Genomic DNA, 25,717 nt, shown 5'->3' on the forward strand with positions numbered 1-25,717 from the left:
GTCTAGAAGACCGTAGGTGACTGTCCAGTCTCTTCTTAAAAACTTCCAGTGTTGGAGCATTCACAGCTTCTGAAGGCAGGTTGTTCCGCTGGTTAATTGTCCTCAATGTCAGGAAGTTTCTCCTTCATTCTAGGTAGCTTCTCTCCTTGATTAGTTTCCATCTGTTGTTTCTTGTCCTGCCCTCTGGTGCTTTGGAGTATAGATCGATCCCCCCCTTCTTTGTGGCAGCCCCTCAAATACTGGAATGTTGCTATCATGTCCCCCCTAGTCCTTTTCTCTAGACTAGCCAAACTCAAATCCTGCAACCGTTCTTTGTGTGTTTTAGTCTCCAGGCCTTTAATCGACTAAGTTGCTTTCTCTGCACTTTTTTCCAAAGTCTCGACATCTTTTTTTTTTTTGGTAACATGGTGAACCAAAATACTGAATGCAGTATGCCAGGTGTGACCTTACTAAAGCTTTGGATCCTATGCCTGTGTTTATACAACCGAGGATTGTATTCGCTTTTATTTTTGTTCCAAAAAGTTTTTAAAACGTTAACTCGGTTACAATGAATAAATGCCTTTGCTCCAGTTTAGTTTGGAAATTGTACAGCCAGTGCGTAGAGCAGGGCCCTCCTTTACATAGTAAAAGAGCTTTGCGTAACTATTATGATGGTTTCTGAGCGCCAGTTTGTTCTCACGTGCCCTAAAAGTAGTTTTTGAAATGGCTTTGAATTTGAAAATGCAGTGAATCTTTTTCCCTTGGCAGACTACAGAAGCAGCTTTGTTATCCCGTCTCTTTTGGACAGAGGGCAAAGGAGGAGGGAAATATGTGTTGGCCAGCTTTCCACCATTTTACTACAAAAAACCCCCTTTGTCTCATGGTAGTTTATGGACATAAATGAATTGTGCCATATTGTTGTATCAACCAGGGAAAAATGACCCAAGGCCAATATTTATAGTATGGATAGGAAGCGTAGCTGCTTTTTGTTCTTTTTTAACCGTGTCACAGAGAAAATGAAGCCGCAAGAATTGTGATTGGAAGTATATACAGAGAGGACGGGCTAACAATTTAAAACAGTTTAAAATTCTTAAAATTCTTTTGGTCTGTTTCGCAAGGCGCTGGAAACTAATACTGCTGTATTTTTGCTGGAATTGGGTATGTCTAGTTTAATGAAGAGAAGGACTAGGGTGGACATGATAGCAGTCTTCCAATATTTGAGGGGCTGCCACCAAGAAGAAGGGGTCAACCTATTCTCCAAACCACCTGAAGGCAGGACAAGAAGCAACAGATGGAAACTAACCAAAGAGAGAAGCAACCTAGAACTAAGGAGAAACTTCCTGATGGTTAGAACAATTAACCAGTGGAACAACCTGCCTCCAGAAGTGGTGAATGCTCCAACACTGGAAGTTTTTAAGAAGAGATTGGACAACCATTTGTCTGAAATGGTATAGGGTTTCCTGCCTGAACAAGGAGTTGGACTAGAAGACCTCCAAGGTCCCTTCCAACTGTTATTCTGCTGTATTATATTAGTCCGCATTTAGCTAGGCAGGACAATATTTGTATATGTGTTAGTCTTTTTTTCATTTCTTTTTTTTAAATACACTTTTTAAAAGCTTCTTTGTTATGCTTTTTTATTCTTTTGTCTTTTTTTTAAAAAAAAGATCAGAAATGAGGAGGTCATAAGCCACCTGGGAAAGCCAAGGGAAATCATCAAAACAATTTAAAAAATGAAAGTTAGAATATTTTGGACACGTGATGTGACACCCAGAAAAATATGGCATACTGTACCTGTATTTTCCCATGCAAACACCCTGTTCAAAAAATCAGGTGCGTCTTATACAAGAGCAGCGTCTTATACACGGAAAAATAATGGTAACCTCCTCAGCCCAAGGCATGCCTGTGTGGGTTGCAATGCCACCTGGTGCAGGTGTCAAGCCCCTATGGGCTTGCCACTAACGGGAGTGGGGAGGGGGCAAGATCGTCGGCCAGCCGAACTTCTGGATTTACCAGCCAAACAGCTGATCGGCACGGAGAAACTCACATGCCAGAGCGTCTTATACAAGGGTGCGTCTTACAGACAGAAAAATACGGTAGTCCATTTAGTCCTCCAGGGATTGAAGGCAAACAAGGTCCAGGCAGAAGAAGAACATCATGGCTTCAAAATCTAAGGGACTGGTTTGGACAAAACTCAGCAGTACTTTTTCATGCGGCTGCTGATAAAAACAGGATTGCCAACACGATCATCAACGTCCAATAACGGATATAGAAGAAGAAGAAGAAGAAGAAGAAGAAGAAGAAGAAGGAGAAGGAGAAGGAGAAGAAGAAAGAAGAAGAAGAAGAAGAAGAAGAAGAAGAAGAAGAAGAAGAAGAAGAAGAAGAAGAAGAAGAAGAAGAAGAAGAAGAAGAAGAAGAAGAAGAAATATTTTGGTGTTTCGTATTTTAACTTTCTTTGAATAAAACAAAATATCATACAGGAGATTGTAAGTTTCCATCATTTTAGAGAAGGGGGAAAAACAGACTACTGAATTCTATATTTCTTGGGATCTTTCTAAATCTGGCCCAGTCAATGTTGTGGCAGGTGCTAAGCCAAATCTGTTCATCTGAGTCAAGAATGAGCGGAGGAGGGGGCCAGGTAATGTGTGAACAGGAGGTGAGGAACACAGCAGGTATAGAGAGAACAGATGCTTCATTAGACACAGCAGCCAAAAATCAGGATCTTCGAAAGATGCAGCCTAGGTGAGAAGAAATTGGAAGGGTCGTGCAACTGTGCACTTTTCTACATGGAAAGAGTAAGGAAAAGAGCGAAGAGGTGGCAAAATAGAAGCTGTTCAGAGACAGAGAGGTGGAGGTGAAGAAGATAGGCAGACGTTGTTACTAAAATAAGAGCTTACCCCGGGAAAACAGGAAAGCGTGAGAAAGAAACTCAAGGTTACCTTATCTTACATCTCTTGGTTATAAGTGGGAAAAACAGAATGGCAGAATAACAAAGTTGGAAGACACCTTGGAGGTCTTCAAGTCCAGCCCTCTGCTCAAGTACGGGACCCTAGACCTAGACAAATGATTGTCCAGTCTCTTCTTAAAAAAGAAGCTCAGTCAGTGTCAGGCGTGAAAGACCAGGTCCAAAAGAGAAGCTAAACTAATTTATTGCTAAAGAACGTACTGTAGGCACAGGAGTCTTCTCAATTAGCGATCAGCACTTGCTAGGATTAGACAAGAGTCATCAGAATTCAAGGAGGGTTGGATTTAGTTCACTTGTGGCGACGTAGAGACTCTAGGCTGATGCCTCTTTTAATTCCACCAGCACCCCAGGTTCCCCCACTCCTTCTCCTACAGTCAGGCTTTTCAAGATGCTGCTATTACAGGTAGACCTGAACTTATGACTCTTCATTAAATGACCGTTCAAAGTTACAACGGTGCTGAAAAAAGGGACTTACAATTGGTTCTTGCATTCATGGCCATCAAAGCCTTCCCCATGGCCATATGATTAAAATCCAGGCATTGGACAACCAGAAGAGTTCGTTCTTTGTAGAAGGCACCCAACATAATCTTGCATTCCCACAAACAGTTGGATCCGGAGTTTATTTAGTGACTCAGCACTCAATGGAGCCCTTGCTCTTTCAGGTTTAAATCTAAACTTCTCCAAACTTCAACAATATATTATCTGTCGTGCAAAAGGAAGCTAATTTTCATCTTGTTCCTTCCAAAACATTTGGCAGTTAAACATCAACAGACCATCTACTGAGAATTTTTAACTAAGATTTATTTTCCTTCTGACACTCTTCTGGCTTAAATTTTGACTAACCGCCATGTTGACTCCTTTAGTTTGCCATAGGAATTTGCTCTTGTCTATACAGTGAAAAGCAAACTGTCTTGTATAGGGGTTCCTGGTAATGTATTATTATCCTATAATGATTATTTTTTTAATAGCAAGTTTCAGCATGTTATTTTCATATGCCAAGCCACATAGTTTGCAGAACATTTATGCAACAAACAATGGATGTTTAATATCATTTCTTTTTTTCAAATAAGGGGAGCATTAGGTAATCTGTTTGGGCTGTTAAATTTCTTCACCTAGCAGTTTTATAGCTTCACAAGGGGAATAAGGTCCCTTGCTCCCTTTAGTGTCTGGGAGACACTTGTATAAATCCTTAGTATGTTATTTGGGTAAACCATGGGTAGACAACCTTGGCTCTTTTATGACTCGTAGACTTCAACTCCCAGAATTCCTGAGGCAGCATGGGGGAACTATGGCCCCCTCATTACTCGTGGACTTCAACTCCCAGAATTCCTGAGCCAGTATGGCTCAGCTTGGAAACCTCTCCCTTTCCCCTCAGTATGGCTGGCTCAGGAATTCTGGGAGTTAAAGTCCACAAGTCATAAAAGAGCCAAGGTTGCCTACCCCTGGTTTAAACCCTTTGTACAGTTATTTCTGATAGACAAGTGGGATGTGATGCATGTTATGCCAATTGAGTAACAGGACTTCTGCATGTTATGGTCCCTTTGGCAACCTTGGCCACTAAGGAGTAACTGCTCACAATATTTATTGAATTGACCATGAACACCTCTATATACCAAAATACTCTAGTCAAATGTGAGGCCATTTGTCCAACAGCTACAGCTGTACAATCAGAATAGAGCAGGAAGGGACCTTGGAGGCCTTCTAGTCCAGCCCCCTGCTCAAGCAGGAGATCCTATACCATTTACAACACATGGCTATCCAATCTCTTCTTTAAAACCTCCAGTGATGGAGCATCCACAACTTCTGAGGGCAAGTCATTCCTCTAATTAATTGTTCTCACTGTCAGGAGGTTTCTCCTTAATTCCAGGTTGCTTCTCTCCTTGATTAGTTTCCATCCATTGTTTCTTGTCCTACCTTCTGGTGCTTTGGAAAATAAGTTGATCCCCTCTTCTGGCTCCTCTTCTTTGTGGCAGCCCCTCAAATACTGGAAGACCTGCTATCATGTCACCCCTAGTCCTTCTTTTCTCTAGCCTGGCCTTACCCAATTCCTGCAACCGCTCTTCATATCTTTCAGTCTCCAGGCCATTAATCATCCTAGTTGCTCTTCTCTGCACTTTTTCCAAAGCCTCAACATCTTTTTTGTAATGTGGTGACCAAAACTGGATTCGGTATTCCAGGTGTGGTCTTCCTAAGGCAGACATGTCAAACACAAGGCCCAGGGGCCGGATCCGGCCCGTGAAGTGGTTTCATGTGGCCCGCGAAGCCATCCTGGAAACAGTGAGGGAACGGCCCCCACTGCCTTGGCCCTGGCCTAGAGACCCTCCTTCTGCCAGAGACCCTCAGATCTGTCCCACTCCTGCCCAGGCCCCCATAGGCACCCTTGATGTGAACAATGTAGAGCTGGCCACGCCCACCCAGTAGGCCATACGCACTCTAGCCATGCCCACCCAGTAGGTCACGCCCACCCTGGCCACACCCACCCGGCCCCCTGAGGGCAACCGCAATGCTGATGCGGCCCTCAATGAAATTGAGTTTGACACCCCTGTCCTAAGGTTTTGTAATGTGTTACTAATATACTTCATGTGATTTTGATTTTATGTCTCTGTTTATACAACCAACCAAGCTTGACCAACATTCAGTCATGCAACAGGACAATGATCTGTTTCCATACCACCTTATGCTAGATTTGGTGGTAAGACCAAATTTAGCATAACGTGGATATTACTAGGTATATGGAAACTCAAAAGGGGCTTTTTCAGAAGGCAACTGTGCTGTTTGGAAAAAAAAGTCCAGTTGCCTTTTGTAAAAGCACTTTGCGATAACGATGACCTGGATGACTGGAAATCTCCTTAGATATTTAAGCATGTGGAGGTTATTTCATTCTGATTCATAAAATCCCATTGCTGAAGGATCTGTGGTGAATCGAGTAAAGATATCACTCATTTTTCTCCACTATACAGATCAATGCCTTCTATAACTGTATCTATTAGTTATAATCATGTATACAATTGTTTTATGCCAGTGTTTCTCAGACATGGCAACTTTAAGATGTCTGCACTTCAACTCCCGGAATTGCCCAGCCAGCATTCCATGGATTATTATAGTCTCCATACCTGGGAAAGTTTAAAGGGTGCAGGAAAGAAAATGCTATTAGAATTATAGTTATAACTGATAAATAAATCCTCTTAGAGAATGCAACCACAAAGAAGTGTTTAACACAATAATGCAAGGCTAAGATAATGCTAACAAAGTAAATTTGTTGGTTCAGGTTGTTGATTAGGAATTTTAATAAAGTATCTGATAAATGCACACGCTGTCTACAAATTCAGAAGAAGCAGAAGACCTTCAAAATTTAATCTACTGTAAACGAAAGAGCCTGCTAACATTTTGCAAGACTCGCTTCCCTGTAAGGAATTAAGGGAAACCATCATGCAAATGGTCATTTCATAATTGTCGATCACATGCAGCTTGCATTCTGTTTTATCCTGTGTTATAGGTGGGCATTGCATACAACATGAAAAAAAAAGTCTTTGGCAATACTGCTCAAGCTAAAGGACATGTTAACTCTGGAAGGCTGGAATGGCACATTTAGGATAAATTCCTTTCTCCCTTTCGTCAAATGATAGTATCTGAGAAGAAAAGTGAACAGATTATTGACTACCTGAAATTTATTTTAAGATTTGTCACGCTTTTTCTGGGTGTTCTTAGAGGAATTCATGAACGAATTCCAGCGATTCAATAGTTACAAGAATTATGGTAAGGTTCAGAAGAGACATTTCATTAAAAACGCCCTTCACATTTTGGAATTGGATTGGAATATTTTAAAAAATGTTATTTCCCCCCGACACACACACACACACACACACACAAGAAAGTGACCTTGATATTTTACATGGATTTCAGATTCTAATTAGCAAAAGCAACAGGCAGTTTGGACTTTTCTAAGAAACATAAATAACTTTGGGATACAAAGCACAGGGCCCCCAGGAACTGCTCTTCTTACCCACTTGAAAGCTATTTGAAACAAACGCAGAAATAAATGTGATCAGGCTTTAACTGAAAGACGGATTTTTTTCCCCTTTGCGTGTTATAATTCCATTGCATGCATTCAAAATGAGAAAGATACAGAGATTTGATTCCTTTCAATCAGATTGCTTTGGGGGGGGGTTTCCCCCCGCTTCTAATTGGTCATCTAATGATGAGGTCTGTTAATCTTTCTGTATCTGGTGATGTTTTCCAGAGTGTCTGGAGGTGAGCTATTTGACCGCATCGTAGAGAAAGGATTTTATACTGAAAAGGATGCAAGTACTCTGATACGACAAGTCTTGGACGCTGTCTACTATCTTCACCAGATGGGCATTGTTCACAGAGATCTCAAGGTATTTAAAATTTAATAGCACCATGGATATATCTCAGAAGGGCCTTGGTGATCCTTGAGCCTGCTTGTTTGCTTGCAGACATTTCATTACCCAACTAGGTAACATCATCAGTGCTAATTGGGTAATGAAACATCTGCAAAAAAACCCCACCAAGCTCAGAGACACCATGGATCATCATCATCATCTCCTCCTCCTCCTCCTCCTCCTCCTCCTCCTCCTCCTCCTCCTCCCCCTCCTCCTCCTCCTCCTCACAAACCCCACTCCCTTCTGGCACTGATGATGTTGTTACCTAGTTGGGTAATGAAACATCTGCAAGAAAAACACCAAGCTCAGAGTACACCAAGGACCCCTCATTTCAACCCTGAGCTACAATTATTCTCCTTTATTGCTAACCGGGAGATTGTGAGTTCTAGTCCCATCTTAGTCACAGAACCAGCTGGATGATCTTGGACCGGTCACCCTGTCTCAGCCCAAGGAACCAAGCAATGGCAAACCACTTCTGAAATCTTGCGGGGATTAGCCCAGGCCAGGGGTAGGCAACCTTGGCTCTTTTATGACTCGTGGACTTCAACTCCCAGAATTCCTGAGCCAGCATGGCTCAGCTTGGAAACCTCTCACTTTTCCCTCAGCATGGCTGGCTCAGGAATTCTGGGAATTGAAGTCCATGAGTCATAAAAAAGCCAAGGTTGCCAACCCCTGGTCCAGGCAGTTGCCGGTAATCAACACTGACTCAAAGCCACACACCCAAACAAGACAGATGTGACATGAGCTTTCTCCAATCTAGAAAACAACCACTAGAAATCAAAATTCTCATTCAGCATAGGAGAAAAAAGTTCCAGAACTCTGCGTAAATCAAATAAATAAATAAATAAATAAATATTTGTAATAGCATCTGTATGGCTAACAGTTGCCAGCTACTCTAAAGAGCCTTGTAGTCTTGACTAAATGATGATGTTGATGATGATGATGATGATGATGTTTTTAGGAAAAACATAATAACCTTTCAATTTGTCCATCCTCCATCTTAATTTTCCCTGTAAACCGCCCTGAGTCCTACGGGAATAGGGCGGTATATAAATTTAAATAATAAATAAATCTTGTCCTCCTATAATAACTTACATGCAACTGTAGTTATCAAAAGTTTAGAGCCTTGGTGTGAAAGCAAGACTTTTTTTAAAAAAACTCCCTTTTATTTCTTTGTTTTTTGAGGATGAAAGATAATAGCGGATAAATTATTACTTGTCCAGTCAGCTTGGTCAATAATTGCTTTTGCTAAGTCAGCCGATAAAAATATAAAGCCAAACCAGGAGGGTTAGAAGTATCACCTTTTGCTAAGTCAATCTTCTGCTGAAGCAACAGGATTTGCAGGAAATTGCTTATAAGAATTATCCTTTATGCAGAAGAACAGGCTCAAGTAACTGTCAACGCGTGGCTAAGCTGCTGATCCTGTTGCACTTCAGTGGAAGAAATTCCTTGACACTGCTTCTTTAAACAAATTAATCTTATTAGCAATACATAGCAATATATGCCAGGGAGTAATATGAAAGGTGCCTTTAAAAAAAGAGCTGTGGAAGGGGATTAATTTATATATGACTTGGAGTTTACATTGATGGAAATAACTCCAATAAATATCAGAATTCCACAGAGAGGTTGAGCTGGGCAGAGGAGAACAATCTACTCAAATAGATCACTTCTCATTGGACTTATAAGAAGTAGGGGAACCACAGCAGTGCGTCCCAATGGAGAAGGTCCATATATATTTTTTTAATCCCATTTATATCCCGCCCTTCTCCGAAGACTCAGGGCGGCTTACAATCTAAACCACAACTCAGTGTGCTTAGCAATAGCCTTCATTCTATGTATATGCCTGCTTATTAGGGCTTCCCCCCCCCAAGCGGCATTATTACAAAGTCAGCTTATTGCCCCCAACAATCTGGGTCCTCATTTTACCTACCTCGGAAGGATGGAAGGCTGAGTCAACCTTGAGCCTGGTGGGATGCGAACCTGCACTAATTGCAGGCAGCTGGTGTTACTTAAGGAGGCATTAGCCTACTGCTCCACCAAGGCTCTAATTTAACAGAATAACAGAGTTGGAAGGGACCTTGGAGGTCTTCTGGTCCAACCTCCTGCTCAAACAGGAAACCCTATAGTACCATTCCAGACAATTGGCTATTTAGTCTCTTCTTAAAAACTTCCAGTGTTGGAGCACCCACAACTTCTGGAGGCAAGCGGTTCCACTGGTTAATTGTCCTCACTGTAAGAATTTTCTCCTTATTTCTAGGTTGCTTCTCTCCTTTGCTTGCTTCTTGTCTTCCCTTCTGGTGTTTTGGAAAATAGGTTGAGCCCGTCTTCTTTGCAGCAGTCCCTCAAATATTGGAAGACTGCTATCGTGTCACCTCTAGTCCTTCTTTTCATTAAACTAGACCATGGGTAGGTCAACCTTGGCTCTTTTATGACTCGTGGACTTCAACTCCCAGAATTCCTGAGCCAGCATGGCTCAGCTTGGAAACCTCTCCCTTTTCCCTCAGCATGGCTGGCTCAGGAATTCTGGGAGCTGAAGTCCACGAGTCATAAAAGAGCCAAGGTTGCCTACCCCTGAACTAGACATACCCAATTCCAGCAACCGTTCTTGATATGTTTTAGCCTAATTATGTTGGCTGCTCTTCTATTTCCAAAATCTAAACATCTTTTTCACAGCGTGGTGATATTTTGATATCTTTAAAGCAGCCATATCTTTTACATGCTGTTGCTTTTGAAGCGGCTTCTGGTGGTCTCTGTCCAAAAATTGTGGCTATACAGGTGCATTATTTATTTATTTATTTATTTATTTATTTATTTATTTATTTATTTATTTATTTATTTATTTATTTATTTATTTATTTATTTATTTATTTATTTATTTATTTAATTGGTTTTATATACCGCCCTATTCCCGAAGGACTCAGGGCGGTTTACAGGGCAAAGTTAAAAAACAATATAAGTTAAAATGGAGTTAAAATAAAATTAAATAACAATTAATAGCCCCAAAATTTAAAAATTTAAAACCCCTCAGTCCAGGTCAGATAAATCAAATAACCAGTTTTTTAGGTCCCGGCGAAACAAATGAAGGTCAGGGGCAGTCCGGAGATCCACAGGCAGATCATTCCATAGGGCAGGCGCACCCACAGAGAACGCCCTTCCCCTGGGGATCACCCGCCGGCACTCACTGACCGGCGGCACCCTGAGGAGGCCCTCCCTGTGGGAGCGCACAGGACGATGGGAGATTGATGCTGGCAGCAGGTGCTCCCTAAGATAATCCGGACCCATGCCATTTAGGGCTTTATAGGTCATCACCAGCACCTTGAATCTCAGGTACACAGGTACACAGAGCTTGGAGTAACTTTCAAAAAAGTGCGGGAGCCCAGGAGAGGATTTCATAGCCAGCAAATCAAACCATTTTTAATTTAACCCTAAGAAAAGATGTGTTCAAGAGCACTCTCCTTGCATTGCAAAGCACCTTTCCCCAAGGACAGGTGCAGACCTAACAAAAATGCAACACACGCACACAGAGACACAAATAAAATAATTGCAATCACATAAATAACAGTTATATGAATCTTTTTAATGTTCTAATCTCATATGAATATTAAACAAAGCTCCACCCCTTTTCCGTAATATGATGTTATGTTGCCTTAAATGTTGCCTCACGTCAGCTTGATTTTTGGACCAAGGAATACAGTGATATTAAGTCATCCGGTCCATTTGTCTCTATTTCCTGGAATCCCCTGTCTGGAACATGTGTTTGTAAAAGGAACATATTAAATTATGATAGGATTTGTACAAACATCTTGGCAAGCCTGTTTCCAAAGTTACTGAAAATATTCTCTCTTTCTCTCTCTCTCTTTTTCTCTCTTTCTCTCTCTCTCTTGTTCAAATATGTTTGAGGATTGTTCTCAAATCAGCAAAACTGCTCAGTTCCTGGCCAGTGTAACAGTGGATCTGATTACCCTCTCTTCTTTGATCACAAATGAGAATTGATTGATGGAAAACTGCCATAACAGAGATGAATTTCCAGAAGTGCCTATATTAAAGAAAGGGTTCATTAGATGTTAATGAATTAAAAAGAGCATATTTTGAAAGCTAATTACAACATGCTGGAACCAGATTTGCATGTACAGATAGTTCTTGACTTACAACAATTCATTTAGTGACCATTCAAAGTTACAACGGCACTGAAAAAAGTGACTTATGACCATTTTTCACACTTACGACCATTGCAGCATTCCCCAGGGTCACATGATCAAAATTCAGACGCTTGGCCACTGACTCATATTTATGACGGTTGCAGTGTCCTGAGGTCATGTGATCCCCTTTGGCGACCTTCTGAGATGTAAAGTCAGTGGGGGAAGCCAGATTCACTTAACAACCAGGTTACTAACTTAACAACTGCAGTGATTCACGTAACAACTGCTGCAAAAAAGGTAGTAAAACGGCAAAATTCACATAAGAACAGTCATTTTGGGCTCAAAATTGTAGTCATAAGTCAAGAACTACCTGCATTTTAGAGATCTGTAGAATTCATCAATCTGGAAGCAGAACATCTTGGGTGAATTTAGGAATTCTCTGCTTTCATCTGGACCATAAAATTTAGGACTGAGGCAGTTTAGCCAATTTATGGAAGTGAAACTGCCAAACCACCAAGAGGTATTCTGGACATGGAAAGCTTTGAAAGACATCTGTATTATCCAGGACAATATGTCCTGGATCAAGAAATTGGCAGATTCTTACATAATATAATCCTTTGGCAACTGTATAGAAATCTTTGACTTATTCTACTAATATTAGCAAAAGAGGTAGGCATCTTCCTACAAAAATGCTTGTTTTCATTACCCAGTTTTAGTATTTTAGACGCTTGCAACTTTTGCTAGTCAGCCAAACTGTAGGTGAATGTTGTTAGCTGCGAAGTTGTGGCCGACCCATCGCGACCCTATGGACAACGTTCCTCCAGGCCTTCCTGTCCTCTACCATCTTGTGGAGTCCATTTAAGCTCACGCCTGCTGCTTCAGTGACTCCATCCAGCCACCTCATTCTCTGTCGTCCCCTTCTTCTCTTGCCCTCCACCTTTCCCAGCATTAGGCTCTTCTCCAGTGAGTCCTTCCTTCTCATTAGGTGGCCAATGTATTTGAGTTTCAGCTTCAGGATCTTGCCTTCTAAAGAGCAGTCAGGGTTGATCTCCTCTAGGACTGACCGGTTTGATCGCCTTGCAGTCCAAGGGACTCGCAGGAGTCTTCTCCAGCACCATAGTTCAAAGGCCTCAATGCTTTGGCGCTCAGCCTTTTTTATGGTCCAACTTTCACTGCCATACATTTCAACTGGGAAGACCATAGCCTTGACTATACGCACTTTTGTTGACAGGGTAGGTGAATACTGAGAGTCAATCTATATAATCCTTTCACCTCAGCATTCTCATGTCTGGCTTACTCATGACCCAACCTGTTCTTCTGATATTTCTCCTCAATATTCCTTTTCCTTCCTGACTTTTTATTGGAGGAGGAGTGTAAGAGAGAGGCTGGCTGAGGAGTCAAACAGGGACTCAGTCTAGAATCCCTATGTGGGCACAGGAGAGTGAAGTCTGATTCCCATGAATGCCGTTGAACTTTATCTAGTCTCACCTAGGTGCAAACCATGAGTCTAAGTTGATTAATTTCAGGCATAAACATCCAGACCCGCACTTGAAGAATTCAATTAGCTGTTTTATTGCTGAAGCCTATATACAGAAGCCATCTCAGCCTGACACTCAGGGTCTCCTGTTGTAGCCAGGCAAAGAGTGCAGCAATCTTACCTCCTTAGAAGGTATTTGAAAATTATTTTCAGTAAGTATAGTTTAATCAGTTGTAACTGCTAAGATAGTCTCTCTTCAAGATGCATTCCTCTTTAGCTCCATTTCCTTTAATTGTGTTTAGCTCATTAACTCCATTTTGTTTCTTATTAAGGTACACCAATGACTTCCTACTCATTGCTGTAGTCTTGGCAAGCCAAGATTTAAACCTATTTTTTACACTGAAAAGCTGGATGGGATGCAAACTAGAAACACACTTCCTTTGACTCAAAATTTGTATTCTTCTGTCATCTGTTCTCATATTGTGGGTTGTTTCCCCCCTCCCCTTACTGTCCCTACAGCCTGAAAACCTCTTATACTACAGCCAGGATGAAGACTCTAAAATCATGATCAGTGATTTTGGATTGTCCAAAATGGAGGGGAAAGGAGATGTCATGTCCACTGCCTGTGGTACCCCTGGATACGTTGGTAAGTGCCCCCAATTTTCCAAAAATGCAAGACACAGAAAAGCCGTCTGTTAGCCCCATCTCAGAAAGATAAATCTATGCATCCCATGAGGTAAACTATACCTCACGAAAGCATGGGCCTTTTAATAAAATGTGTTAGGGGTACCCCTCGACTTACTACAGTTCATTTAATGACCGTCGAAGTTACCACAGCACAGAAAAAAAGGGACTTAGGACCATTTTTCACACTTACGGCCGTTGCAGCATCCCCATGGTCACGTGATCAACATTTAAATGCTTGGCAACTGACCCACATTTATGACGGTTGCAGCGTCCCGGGGTCACGTGATCCACTTTTGCCACCTTCTGACGAGCAAAGTCAGAAGCCAGATTTACTTAGCAGCCATGTTACTCACTTATCAACTGCACTGATTCATTTAACAACGGTGGCAAGAAAGGCCGTAAAATGGGGCAAAACTCAACGTTAACAACTGTCTTGCTTAGCAATAGAAATTTAGGGCTCAAAGGTGGTTGAGAACCTTTTCCTGATTTTTAGATATCACACAGTTCCCGTCTTACACCTGTAGTGCAAAAGAATTATTCTGTTATTTCCTTGGTGTTCCTGGTTTGTATGTTCGAGAAGGACATTCAGCTAGCTGCAGGTTAGGAAACATGAGTTATTTTTAGGGAGGTTGAAAAAAGCTGTGGATGTTCCCAAACACCATCGCTCTCAACTTCAGAGAACAAGTTTCCACCTCCACCATGAACTAGAAAGCAAGAAGGTCACCCCAAAAGGATTCCCACTTAATTTGGGACCTGATCTGGATGCTAATTAGGAACCCAACTAAGCACAAACTAGCCCCCTTGGCAAACATTGTAGAAATACAGGCAAGCCTTCGACGTACGACCCCATTGGAGCCCAAAATTTCCGTCGGTAAGTGAAACCTTTGCAAAGTGAGTTTTGCCCCATTTTACAACTTTCCTTGCCACGGCTGCTAAGTGAAGCGCTGCAGCTAGTCAGTTAGTAACTCGGTTGTAAAGTGAGCCCGGCTTCCCCGTTGACTTTGTCAGAAGGTCGCAAAAGGAGATCACATCACACACACACACACATACACACACACACACTGGGATGCTGCAACCGTCATAAATCCATGCCAGTAGCCAAGCGTCTGAATTCTGATCACGTGACTGTGGGGGAGGATGGTGCAACGGTTGTGAAGTGTTAAAAAACGGTCATAAGTCACTTTTTTCAGTGACGCTGGAACTTTGAACGGTCGGTCAACAAACTGTTGTAATTCGAGGATTGCCTGAAGGCTGAAGTGGGCTTTCTTGATCGTATTTTATTTCATTTTCTCTAGTTCCTGCCCTCTGTTTTGACAGGGACGTGCAAGGCACAAGAGGCCACGTCATCAGGGTCCTGAGAAGGTGTAATTTGTTGCTGATTAAAATGGATGAATGTGTCCTTTTAAGCTGGGTCCGCTTCCTCATTCGTGCCGTTTTCGCAAAGCCAGTTAGGGTTACCCTATAGAGTCCCCCTATCAGATCTCACTTTTTAATTAGTTATAAAGGGCCAGGTTTGTCTCTTTGTGTTCCCATCTCCAGAGGACGCACCAGGAGCTATGAAATACAACAAGGGTTTGAGACTTACACTTAGTCTTTCGTTCAGGATATTGATTGTGAAAAGGCCTGTTGCCGACCTATCTTTGAGCTCGAAGGTGTAGGGTTTTTTTTTACCCTCCCCCGTGTCTGAGGAGATGGATAGGCTGGTAGTTGGGGAAACCTTTGAAAACTGCCTGGATGACAATCCCAGTCTTCACACAGGGTAGTCATCCATCCATCCATCCTACATTCACACACACAAAAATGTTTTCCCTCTATTTAAACCTGAATCCTCCCTTCCCCCCCACACTTTCTCTTTTTTTTAACTTCCTGAACTCTTAAGATGCCTATTAAAATGAAATCTCTTCCTATAAGTCTCCTGGTAACAATATACTAGTTTGGTCAATGGACTTGGTCTTTTTGGTTAGCTGACATGGCAGCCTGTGACCCACCTTGGAGGCCAAACAGAGTTAAATCTTGTTAGGAGTTGGAGAAGACCGCTGCCACCAAAAAGAAGCCAAACCAGAAGGTCTGGCTAAATTAAGAATATGAGGGGAAAATATTAGAGGAGCAGGAGGAGGAGGAGGAGGAGGAGGAGGAGGAGGAAGAGGAAGAGGAGCAGGATGGGGAGGGAGGAGCAGGAGGAATAGAAGGAAGAGGAATAAGAGGAGGAGAAAGAATAGGAAGAGGAGAAGGAATAGGAGGAGGAGAGCAGGAGGAACAGAAGGAGGAGGGGGAGGGGAGGGGGGAGGAGCAAGGGGGAGGAGCAGGAGGAATAGAAGGAAGAGGAGGATGAGAAGGGATAGGAAGAGAAGGAATAGAAGGAGGAGGAGCAGGAGGATATTAAGTCAATTGATCATATCAAATATATAAAACTGATACAAAAATACAAATAGGTACAGAGGAAATAAAACATCATAATAAATCATCACCCCCTACTGTATAGCTGGTGCCTACAGATGATGAGGACGCTGAGCTTGTCGATCAGAAGGTCGGCAGTTTGGCGGGTCGAATCCCGCGAGCCGCATAACAGAGTGAGCGCCTGTTACTCGTCCCAGCTTCTGCCAACCTAGCAGTTCGAAAGCACGTAAAAATGCAAGTAGAAAAATAGGGACCACTCCGGTGGGAAGGTAACAGCGTTCCGTGCGCCTTTGGCGTCTAGTCATGCCGGCCACATGACCACGGAGACATCCTCGGACAAGCGCTGGCTCTTCGGCTTTGAAACGGAGATGAGCACCGGCCCCTAGAGTCAGAAACGACTAGCACGCATGTGCGGGGGAACCTTTACCTTTACCTTTTACAGATGATCGTGCAATAATCACCAGAAGATTGAAACCAATTTGAGGGAAACTTTTTGGTCTGATCTGTATTTTGATGTTAGAGGCGAAAAAAATCACACTTTACTAACAAAAGCACCATCTCAGCAATCTGCAGGGGTCCCCAGAGGATTTGCTGCTGCTTTAGGTTGCCCATCGAAGAGTTACACAAAACCCATTTCCACAAAGCCTCAAGGATTGAAAGCTAGAGATGATCTATTCTAGAGGAATCCCACATTTGTCAACGGTGCTTGTTTTCGAAGAAATGGATGGATCATCACTTTGATACATTTGCTCAGAAAACACATCCTACTCCTTGGTAGAAGCGTTGAATTCTATAATTTAGGATATTCATTTCTGCTCTGCAGGCTTAACAAACATTGCATAACAAAGGAACCCAATTAGGAAAAAAAGAATGGATGGGTTTAGTGGTAACCCTAAAACATAGAATAACGGACTTGGAAAGGGACCTTGGAGGTCTTCTAGTCCAACCCCCTGCTCAAGCAGGAGTCCCTATACCATTCTGAACAAACGGTTGTCCAGTCTCTTCTTAAAAACCTCCAGTGATGGAGCACCCACAACCTCTGGAGGCAAGCTGTTCCACTGGTTAATTGTCCTCCCTGCTAAGAAGTTTCTCCTTAATTCCAGAAGCTTCTCTCCTAGATTAGTTTCCATCCATCGTTTCTTGTCTTGCCTTCTAATGCTTTGGAGAATAGCTTGATCCCCTCTTCTTTGGGGCAGTATACTGGAATACTGCTATCATGTCACCCCTAATCCTTCTATACCCAATTCCTGCAACCTCCAGCCCCCTAATTATTTCTTCAACAAATCCAGCATTTTTATTAAGTCTTGAAGAAGCTAAAGCCGTGTATGAATAGCGGAACCCAGTCATCTGATTTAGACTGCTCACTTACCTCTTCTTCCCCCTTTGACTCCAGCATTTACATTTAGATGAGCTTTTAAAAGCTTGGAAACCATATTTTTCATTGTTATTCTGCACACTGAGGGAGCTGCCAGAGAAAAATGCTTAATAAGCTGCTTTAAGCGAACAACAACAACAACAACAAAAAGAAGCTGAGAAATTGAAGATGCCGATTTCTTTACTTAGAATAATACTTTGTGAAGGTTAAAAAAAAAGTTTTTACCAGCTGCCTTTAAAATCCAGATAGCAGAATAACAGGAAGAGTTGGAAGGGTACCTTGGAGGTCTTCTAGTCTAATCCGCTGTTCAGGCGGGAGAATCTATATCATTTCAGACAAACGGTTGTCCAATCTCTTCTTAAAACCCTCCAGAGATGGAGCACCCACAACTTCTGGAGGCAAGTCGTTCCACCGATTAATTGCTGTCTCTGTCAGGATTTTATCCTTAGTTCTAAGTTGCTTCTCTCCTTGGTTAGTTTCCATCCATTGCTTCTTGTCCTGCCTTCAGGCGCTTTGGAGAATAGCTTGACTCCCTCTTCTTTGGGGCAGCCCCCGAGATATTGGTACACTGCCATCATGTCAATTTTAGTTCTTCTTTTCAATAAACTAGCCATACCCAATTCTAGCAACCGTTCTTTATATGTTTTAATCTCCAGGCCTTCAATCATCTTTGTTGCTCTTCTCTGTACTCTTTCTAGAGTCTCAAACCATTTCAATAAATGACCAAGGGGTTCTTCACTTCTTGAATCACATTGCCTAGCAAAATCCAGAGGAGGATTCAGAGTTTCAGAGGTCAACTAGATATATTGGTGTAACCTGCTTGATCGAAAGGGGAATGGGCTAAACGTGTAGTTTTGTAGCAGTTGGGAGATTTTGTGACAAGGCTATGAAGACCCATCATGCAGTGTCCATTTTCTTTGAACAAGCTTCTTTGCATCTGCTTTGGGGATCTGCAGACTCCGCTGTCAATAACTTTATTCAACGGTTGAAACGTGGCTCGTGTTTCATTTAATTTCCAGTGCCTGCCAACTCTTCTCCATCCTTCTGTGGCTTGTTACCCAGGCAACATGGGACAAAGACTTGAAAACGATGCTGGCCTTGTTAGATTATGGCCTCCGCTAAATCTTCCATTACTACTATACCCATAACAAGATCCTTGATTATTTCTCTCACGGTTTCTTCCTCCACACAGACCTTCTGAGTCCCAGGGACACCATCCAATTATCATCATTTACTTAATTTTCCCAGGCATATAGTTTTACTTTCCCTTTCACGGAGAGAAAGCACGTCTCCCCCTGGCTGTAAACACACTTAGATTTGAACCCTTCTGTTGAAAATTAGGACAGCAAAACTCTTAACCTCTCTGAAATCCATTCGTTAAAATAAATTTATATATGTATTGGTTTTCCTGAGTGTAACTTGGCATCTGACTGGTCACGAAACAGTTTGAATTAATTGACCATTAAAGTAAAAAATTGAGAGCAAATATAACCTTTAATAGGTTTTCTATTTATGTACCTCGTAGAAGCAAATTAAATGGTGGTTACTGTAGACTAATGTGAGTATTTTTTTAAAAAAAAATTAAATGTAGCCAATAAATATTAAATGGCACTGACAAATAAGGTACAAATGAGGTACTTTTCCTGCACAATTAAATGGTATTAGCCTTTTAAATTAAACTGCTGCATGGAATCATTTTAAAATTCAGCTTATATTCTCCAATATAAAGGCCATTTCAGGAAAAGAAGCTACTGGTAGTCCTCAAATTATGGCCACAATTGAGCCCAAAATTTCGGTTGTTAAAGTGAGACAGTTGTTAATTCTCTTTTGTCCCATTTTACAACCTTGGTTGTTAAGTGAATCGGGATTCCCCATTGACCTTCCTTGTCAGAAGGTCACAAAAGGAGAGACTACGACCGTCGTAAATACGAGGCAGTTGCCAAGCATCTGAATTTTGATCAGGTGACCACGGATGCTGCAACCGTCGTAACTCTGAAAAACGGTCATAGGTCCCATTTTTCAGTGCCATTGCAACTTTATACAGTCACTAAATGAGCTGTTGTAAGTTGAGAATTACCTGTAATTCAGAATATTAAGCCTCCACTTAGGCTTACTAGTTGTTTACGTTTGCCGGAATTATTCATTTGAGCTGACAAAGTCACTAGTCCCTTTTAAAGTCTTGCCTTTTTAAGTTCCGTTTACAGATTTCATAGTTTGGGGACTTTTTAAAACATAATATCACCGCTGATATAAATACCTTCCGATAGTATTTCCACCAAAATTGCACATTTGATGGATGCTGTTCACATTTGTTTGACCTTTACTGCTGAGATTTCATTAATCTGGCATTCAACCATCCTGTTCTCAGATTTGATCCAATCCCACCCCTCACCCCTCAAAGTATGTAGGGATGCCAAGCATTTATATTTCAGTGTAACATCGCTGGACTTTTGATATCTTTTGATTTTCTTCCTGCAGGATATTCTCCCTTTCGTTTTGACAGGCAATTTCAACACATTTCTTTCATGCGAATGTACTGCTGACAAAGAAGTTTGTAATTTCTTTTTAAAAAAAAAAAAAAAACAACCCTGCATGCTATATATATAAAATAGGTTCATCTAAGTTCATCTCTACTGCGGTTATCATTTCCTTTTGCTGACCAGAGCAGGATTTTCACTCTGGTCACTGAAGACAGAAATCAAATCATTTGTCTTTGATCCCTTTTACTCACATCAATTTTACTCGGGGATGTTTATTGCTGAGAATTGCTCCTTGCATAAATTACTGTCTTCCTTATTATGTAAAAATTGTCAGAAAGAACAGAGGGGTGGACCGCAAAATGCATCCAGTCCCTTTTCTGAGTAAGATAGAATGCAGTCTTATAGCAAAAACAGCTGGGGTTTTTTTTTCTCTTGCATGTTCATTTCCTCTAGCAATTGTTTTCTTTTTTTAAAAAAAAAGTTAGCACTTTTTGTACGCAAGAAATGTAGAAATACCGAACCAATCCAAACACTTCCAGAACTGATTAATATTATTATTAGGCAGATGTGCTTATGCAAAGGTGAAGGAAGATTTCAACCATTTTCAAACTGTATGTCAAATTTCTCCCCTATTTTCTCCTAAAAGATCTTAAAGTCACCAAGATTGAAAAACATCTCATAGAATTGTCGTCCACCCATCCTTCAGTTGCCAACATTGAGAAACATCATAAGGAGTTGAGGTCCAGTCATCTTACAGTTGCCAACATTGAGAAACCTCTCAAGGAGTGAAGTCCACCATCTTAAAGTTGCCAAGGTTGAGAAACGTTGTAAGGATTGATGCCCACCCATCTTATAGTTGCCAAAGTTGAGAAACATCTCAAGGAGTGTAGTCCACCCATCTTAAAGTTGCCAAGGTTGAGAAACGTTTTAAGGATTGACGCCCACCCATCTAATAGTTGCCAAGGTTGAGAAACATCTTAAGAATGAAATCCACACATCTTAAAGTTGTCAAGGTTGAAAAAAACTGGTCTATGGGGTTCAAACTTTCTATTAGCAATTGACCTCTAGATTTTAGATGTGTCAGCTTTATGAAATATCCAGACCCTGATGCTCAAGGGGCAATAGGAAAGAATATATAGGACCTAGCTGCCTGGACTATATAGTCTACTTTCCCTTAAGTTCTTAGAGCAGAAAAATCTGGCTGTTGCATTGTGTTATGCCTCTCTGTGTGGGATTTGTCATGATTTCCACCCCCAACTTCTACATAGCAAAGAGCCAGATAACCTGCTTATCTATTGAAAACCATCCAGCTTCAAACCAATTCGAGCTGCTGTGAAGGTCTTTTTCAAGTTTCCTAAAGATTTATGCCTGGTTTTCATGTGGAGGGTTCCTTTCCTCCCCACTCTCCTTTTTATGTACAGTCCTCTGAATTGTCAGATGTTGATTACAAGGGTGTCAGTATGACTCACCATTTAAAAAATAAAGGAACATTTCAAACAGTGAGCGTTGAGGATGAAGCCAAGAAGATGGCAATCAGAATGGCTCGTATCCATTAACAGTTGGATGGCTTCCTGTAGGAGAAGAAAAGGCAGGGGTTGGGGGCGGTGTCAAGAGAGGATTCAGCTTAGAATCAATAAAGGTAAAGGTTCCCCCGCACATGCGTGCTAGTCGTTTCCGACTCTAGGGGCCGGTGCTCATCTCCGTTTCAAATCCGAAGAGCCAGCGCTTATCCGATGACATCTCCATGGTCATGTGGCCGGCATGACTAGACGCCAAAGGCGCACGGAGCGCTGTCACCTTCCCACCGTAGCAGTCCCTATTTTTCTACTTGCATTTTTTATGTGCTTTCGAACTGCTAGGTTGGCAGAAGCTGGGACGAGTAACAGGCGCTCATTCTGTTATACGGCACTCAGGATTTGACCCGCCAAACTGCCGACCTTCTGATCAACAAGCTCAGTGTCCTAACCCACTGAGCCATTACATGGCCACAAATGCTTCAAGTCCAAGCCTCACCCCCACCCCCCCTAAATTCAGTTGAGTCTTATTTAGCACCAATTTAGTGCTGGTCATTAGTTGACCAGATTCTTGGGTGTAGACATGAGCAATAAATCTTCTGAACCGGAATTTACAGCTTCCAGTTACTGATTCCACTATTCCCCTTATCAAATACTCAACTCTTCACTTATGCTCATTTTACATGCAGTAGACCTGTTTGCTTCCACCTGCCACATCATTCTCACCCCTCTTTGGTGGAACCTAATTATGTTTTATTCCTTCTTTGATGTCATAATAATTCCCAGACCTGAAAACAAAATGTGAAGAAGCTTTTCGAAGGTTTTAGAAAGGAGGTCAACTTCAAACTGTGTGTATGACGTGCATTCACATGAAAACATAATCTGTGGATTCTGCGATTATGGCTATGACCTGGTTGAAGTCTCCGGGAATAGTTTTATTTCGATAATAGTAATTTCCAGAAGATGAGTTGGCTTTTATCCTACTTCCACAGTGTTGTTTTGTCTTGCTCTGATACCCTCAAGTGTTTCTCAGCCTAAGCTGCTTGAAGATGAGTGGACTTTAACTCCCCAAATTCCTTAGCCAACATGGGGAATTCTGGGAGTTGAAGTCCACTTACCTTCAAGTAGCTAAGGGTGAGACACACTGCCCTAACTGTGTTATATTGAACCATGAAACGAATAGAATTTCAGTTACTCCATTCAAGATTTGCATGCAAATGCAAACTTAAATGCAAAGCCCAAATGTAGCCTTGATATTTGTAGCTAAAAAGGTAAAGGTAAAGGTTCCCCCGCACATGCGTGCTAGTCGTTTCCAACTCTAGGGGCCGGTGCTCATCTCCGTTTCAAAGCCGAAGAGCCAGCGCTTGTCCGAGGACGTCTCCGTGGTCATGTGGCCGGCATGACTAGACGCCAAAGGCGCATGGAACGCTGTTACCTTCCCACCATCGTGGTCCCTATTTTTCTACTTGCATTTTTACGTGCTTTCGACCTGCTAGGTTGGCAGAAGCTGGGCCGAGTAACAGGCGCTCACTCTGCTACGCGGCACTCGGGATTTGACCCGCCAAACTGCCGACCTTCTGATCGACAAGCTCAGTGTCCTAACCCACTGAGCCACTGCGTCCCTTTGAGCCACCGCGTCCCTTTGTAGCTAGTAGGTCTTTGTAGCTAGTAGGTCTTTAAAAAAAAAACCTGCTCGAGACAAGGGTGACCACCAATTCAGTGTAGACAATACATAGAAGAATATTTATTGACTTGATATAAAGGTACAGTTTTGATCACTGGTATTAGAAAGCAAATCCAACTAACCAGGATACCTAAAATTCTAACTTAAACCACCTTCACTTGTTCCTACATTCGTGGTGATCCCAGGCATGCTTCCAGCAAGGAGGAGAGGGCGGTGATGGACAGTATGGGCCTTTGGGATAATTGATTGTGAATGTTCATTTACACCACTTCTACTTCTAACTAAATGGGAAATGCTATAAAAGATACAAATAGTCCTGGACTTACAACAGCTAATTTAGTGTCCATTCCGTTCAAAGTTACGACAGCACTGAAGAAAGCGTCATATGTCCAGTTTTCACCGGCTGTTGCAGCATTCCCACGGACATGTGTTCAGAATTTGGACAAATGGCTTGTACTTACGACAAATGGCTTGTACAAATGGCAGAATTTGGACAAATGGCTTGTACAAATGGCTTGTACTTACGACGCAGTGTCCCGAGGGTCATGTGATTCCCCTTTTGCGACCTGCTGACAAGGGAAGTCCATGGGGGGGCGCATATGCACTTCACAACCATGTCACTAGCTTAACAATTACAGTGAATCACTGTGTCAAGAAAGGTCTTAAATGGGGCAAAACTCACTTAACCATTATCTCCCTTAGCAACGGAAATGTTGGCTTCCTTTGTGGTCGTAAGTCGAGGACCACCTGTATTCTCCCTAGGAATTGTCCACGTTCTTGTGGGTGACTGACGATGGAAGGAAGGGAAGTGCTGCAGGAGAAGCTGCGGAGTTTGTCTGTTCTCTCCATTCCTTGCAACTTGGCATGGTTTCGCTTCTGCCGTTTAGAAGCAATTGAGGAGAGTGGAGGGCATGCTGCAGTGAGCAGGCCTTGAGCGCGTGGTTGGATGTCGGCCAGTTTCATTTAATGTTCCTCTCCTTTGTTCATTTCTCACCATTCCTCTTTCCTCTCTGCAGCTCCCGAAGTGCTTGCCCAGAAACCATACAGCAAAGCGGTGGACTGCTGGTCCATTGGAGTCATTGCATATATTCTGTAAGTAGAAGTATTGTTACCGCTTTATAAAACCCCGGTAAGACCACACCTGGAATACTGCAGCCAATTTTGGTCACCATATCACAAAAAAGACGTTGAGAGTTTGGGGAAAAGTCAGAGAAGAGCAACTGAGATGATCAAAGGCCTGGAGACTAAAACATGCAAAGAACAGCTACGGGACTTGGGTTTGGCTAGTCTAAAGAAAAGAAGAAATAGGGCAGACATGATAGCAGTGTTCCAGTATCTGAGGGGCTGCCACAAGGCAGAGGGGGCCAGGTTGTTCACCAGAGCACCAGAGGGAAGGACGAGAAACAATGATCAAGGAGAGAAGCAACCTGGAATTAAGGAGAAACTTCCTGACAGTGAGGACAATCAACCAGTGGAACAGCTTGCCTCCAGAAATCGTGGGTTCTCCATCACTGGGGATTTTTTAAGAAGAGACTGAACATTCACCTGTCTGAGACAGTATATGTTCTCCTGCTTGAGCAAGGGGCTGGACTATAAGACCTTCAAGGTCCCTTCCAGCTCTATTCTATTCTATTCTATTCTATTCTATTCTATTCTATTCTATTCTATATTCCAGTATCTATTCTATTCTATTCTATTCTATTCTATTCTATTCTATTCTATTCTATTCTATTCTATTCTATTCTATTCTATTCTATTCTATTCTATTCTATTCTATTATTCTATTCTATTCTATTCTATTCTATTCTATTCTATTCTATTCTATTCTATTCTATTCTATTCTATTCTATTCTATTCTATTCTATTCTACTCTACTCTACTCTACTCTACTCTACTCCATTCCATTCCATTGTTTCATTCTTCTATTCTATTCTATTCTATTCTATTCTATTCTATTCTATTCTATTCTATATTCCAGTATCTATTCTATTCTATTCTATTCTATTCTATTCTATTCTATTCTATTCTATTCTATTCTATTCTATTCTATTCTATTCTATATTCCAGTATCTATTCTATTCTATTCTATTCTATTCTATTCTATTCTATTCTATTCTATTCTATTCTATTCTATTCTATTCTATTCTATTCTATTATTCTATTCTATTCTATTCTATTCTATTCTATTCTATTCTATTCTATTCTATTCTATTCTATTCTATTCTATTCTATTCTATTCTATTCTATTCTATTCTACTCTACTCTACTCTACTCTACTCTACTCCATTCCATTCCATTGTTTCATTCTTCTATTCTATTCTATTCTATTCTATTCTATTCTATTCTATTCTATTCTATTCTATTCTATTCTATTCTATATTCCAGTATCTATTCTATTCTATTCTATTCTATTCTATTCTATTCTATTCTATTCTATTCTATTCTATTCTATTCTATTCTATTCTATTCTATATTCCAATATCTATTCTATTCTATTCTATTCTATTCTATTCTATTCTATTCTATTCTATTCTATTCTATTCTATTCTATTCTATTCTATTCTATATTCCAATATCTATTCCTATTCTATTCTATTCTATTCTATTCTATTCTATTCTA

The 25,717-nt window shown here is 41.5% G+C and overlaps 1 protein-coding gene across 2 annotated transcripts in view; it reads left to right on the forward strand.

Moving 5' to 3' along the window:
- CAMK1D (calcium/calmodulin dependent protein kinase ID) overlaps nt 1-25,717 on the forward strand; it is a 187,401-nt gene that overhangs the window by 135,740 nt on the left and 25,944 nt on the right. The window contains exons 4-7 of one of the 2 annotated variants that reach the window (XM_081330845.1): nt 7,182-7,320; nt 13,480-13,606; nt 15,187-15,219; nt 24,114-24,189. In XM_081330845.1, the coding sequence (XP_081186971.1) occupies nt 7,182-7,320; nt 13,480-13,606; nt 15,187-15,219; nt 24,114-24,189 (375 nt within the window). The remainder of the gene's footprint in view (nt 1-7,181; nt 7,321-13,479; nt 13,607-15,186; nt 15,220-24,113; nt 24,190-25,717) is intronic. The other variant, XM_081330846.1, reaches the window with a different exon arrangement.

The sequence above is a fragment of the Vipera berus genome, assembly GCF_964194415.1.
Source record: "Vipera berus genome assembly, chromosome: 6".
Lineage (NCBI taxonomy): Eukaryota > Metazoa > Chordata > Lepidosauria > Squamata > Viperidae > Vipera > Vipera berus.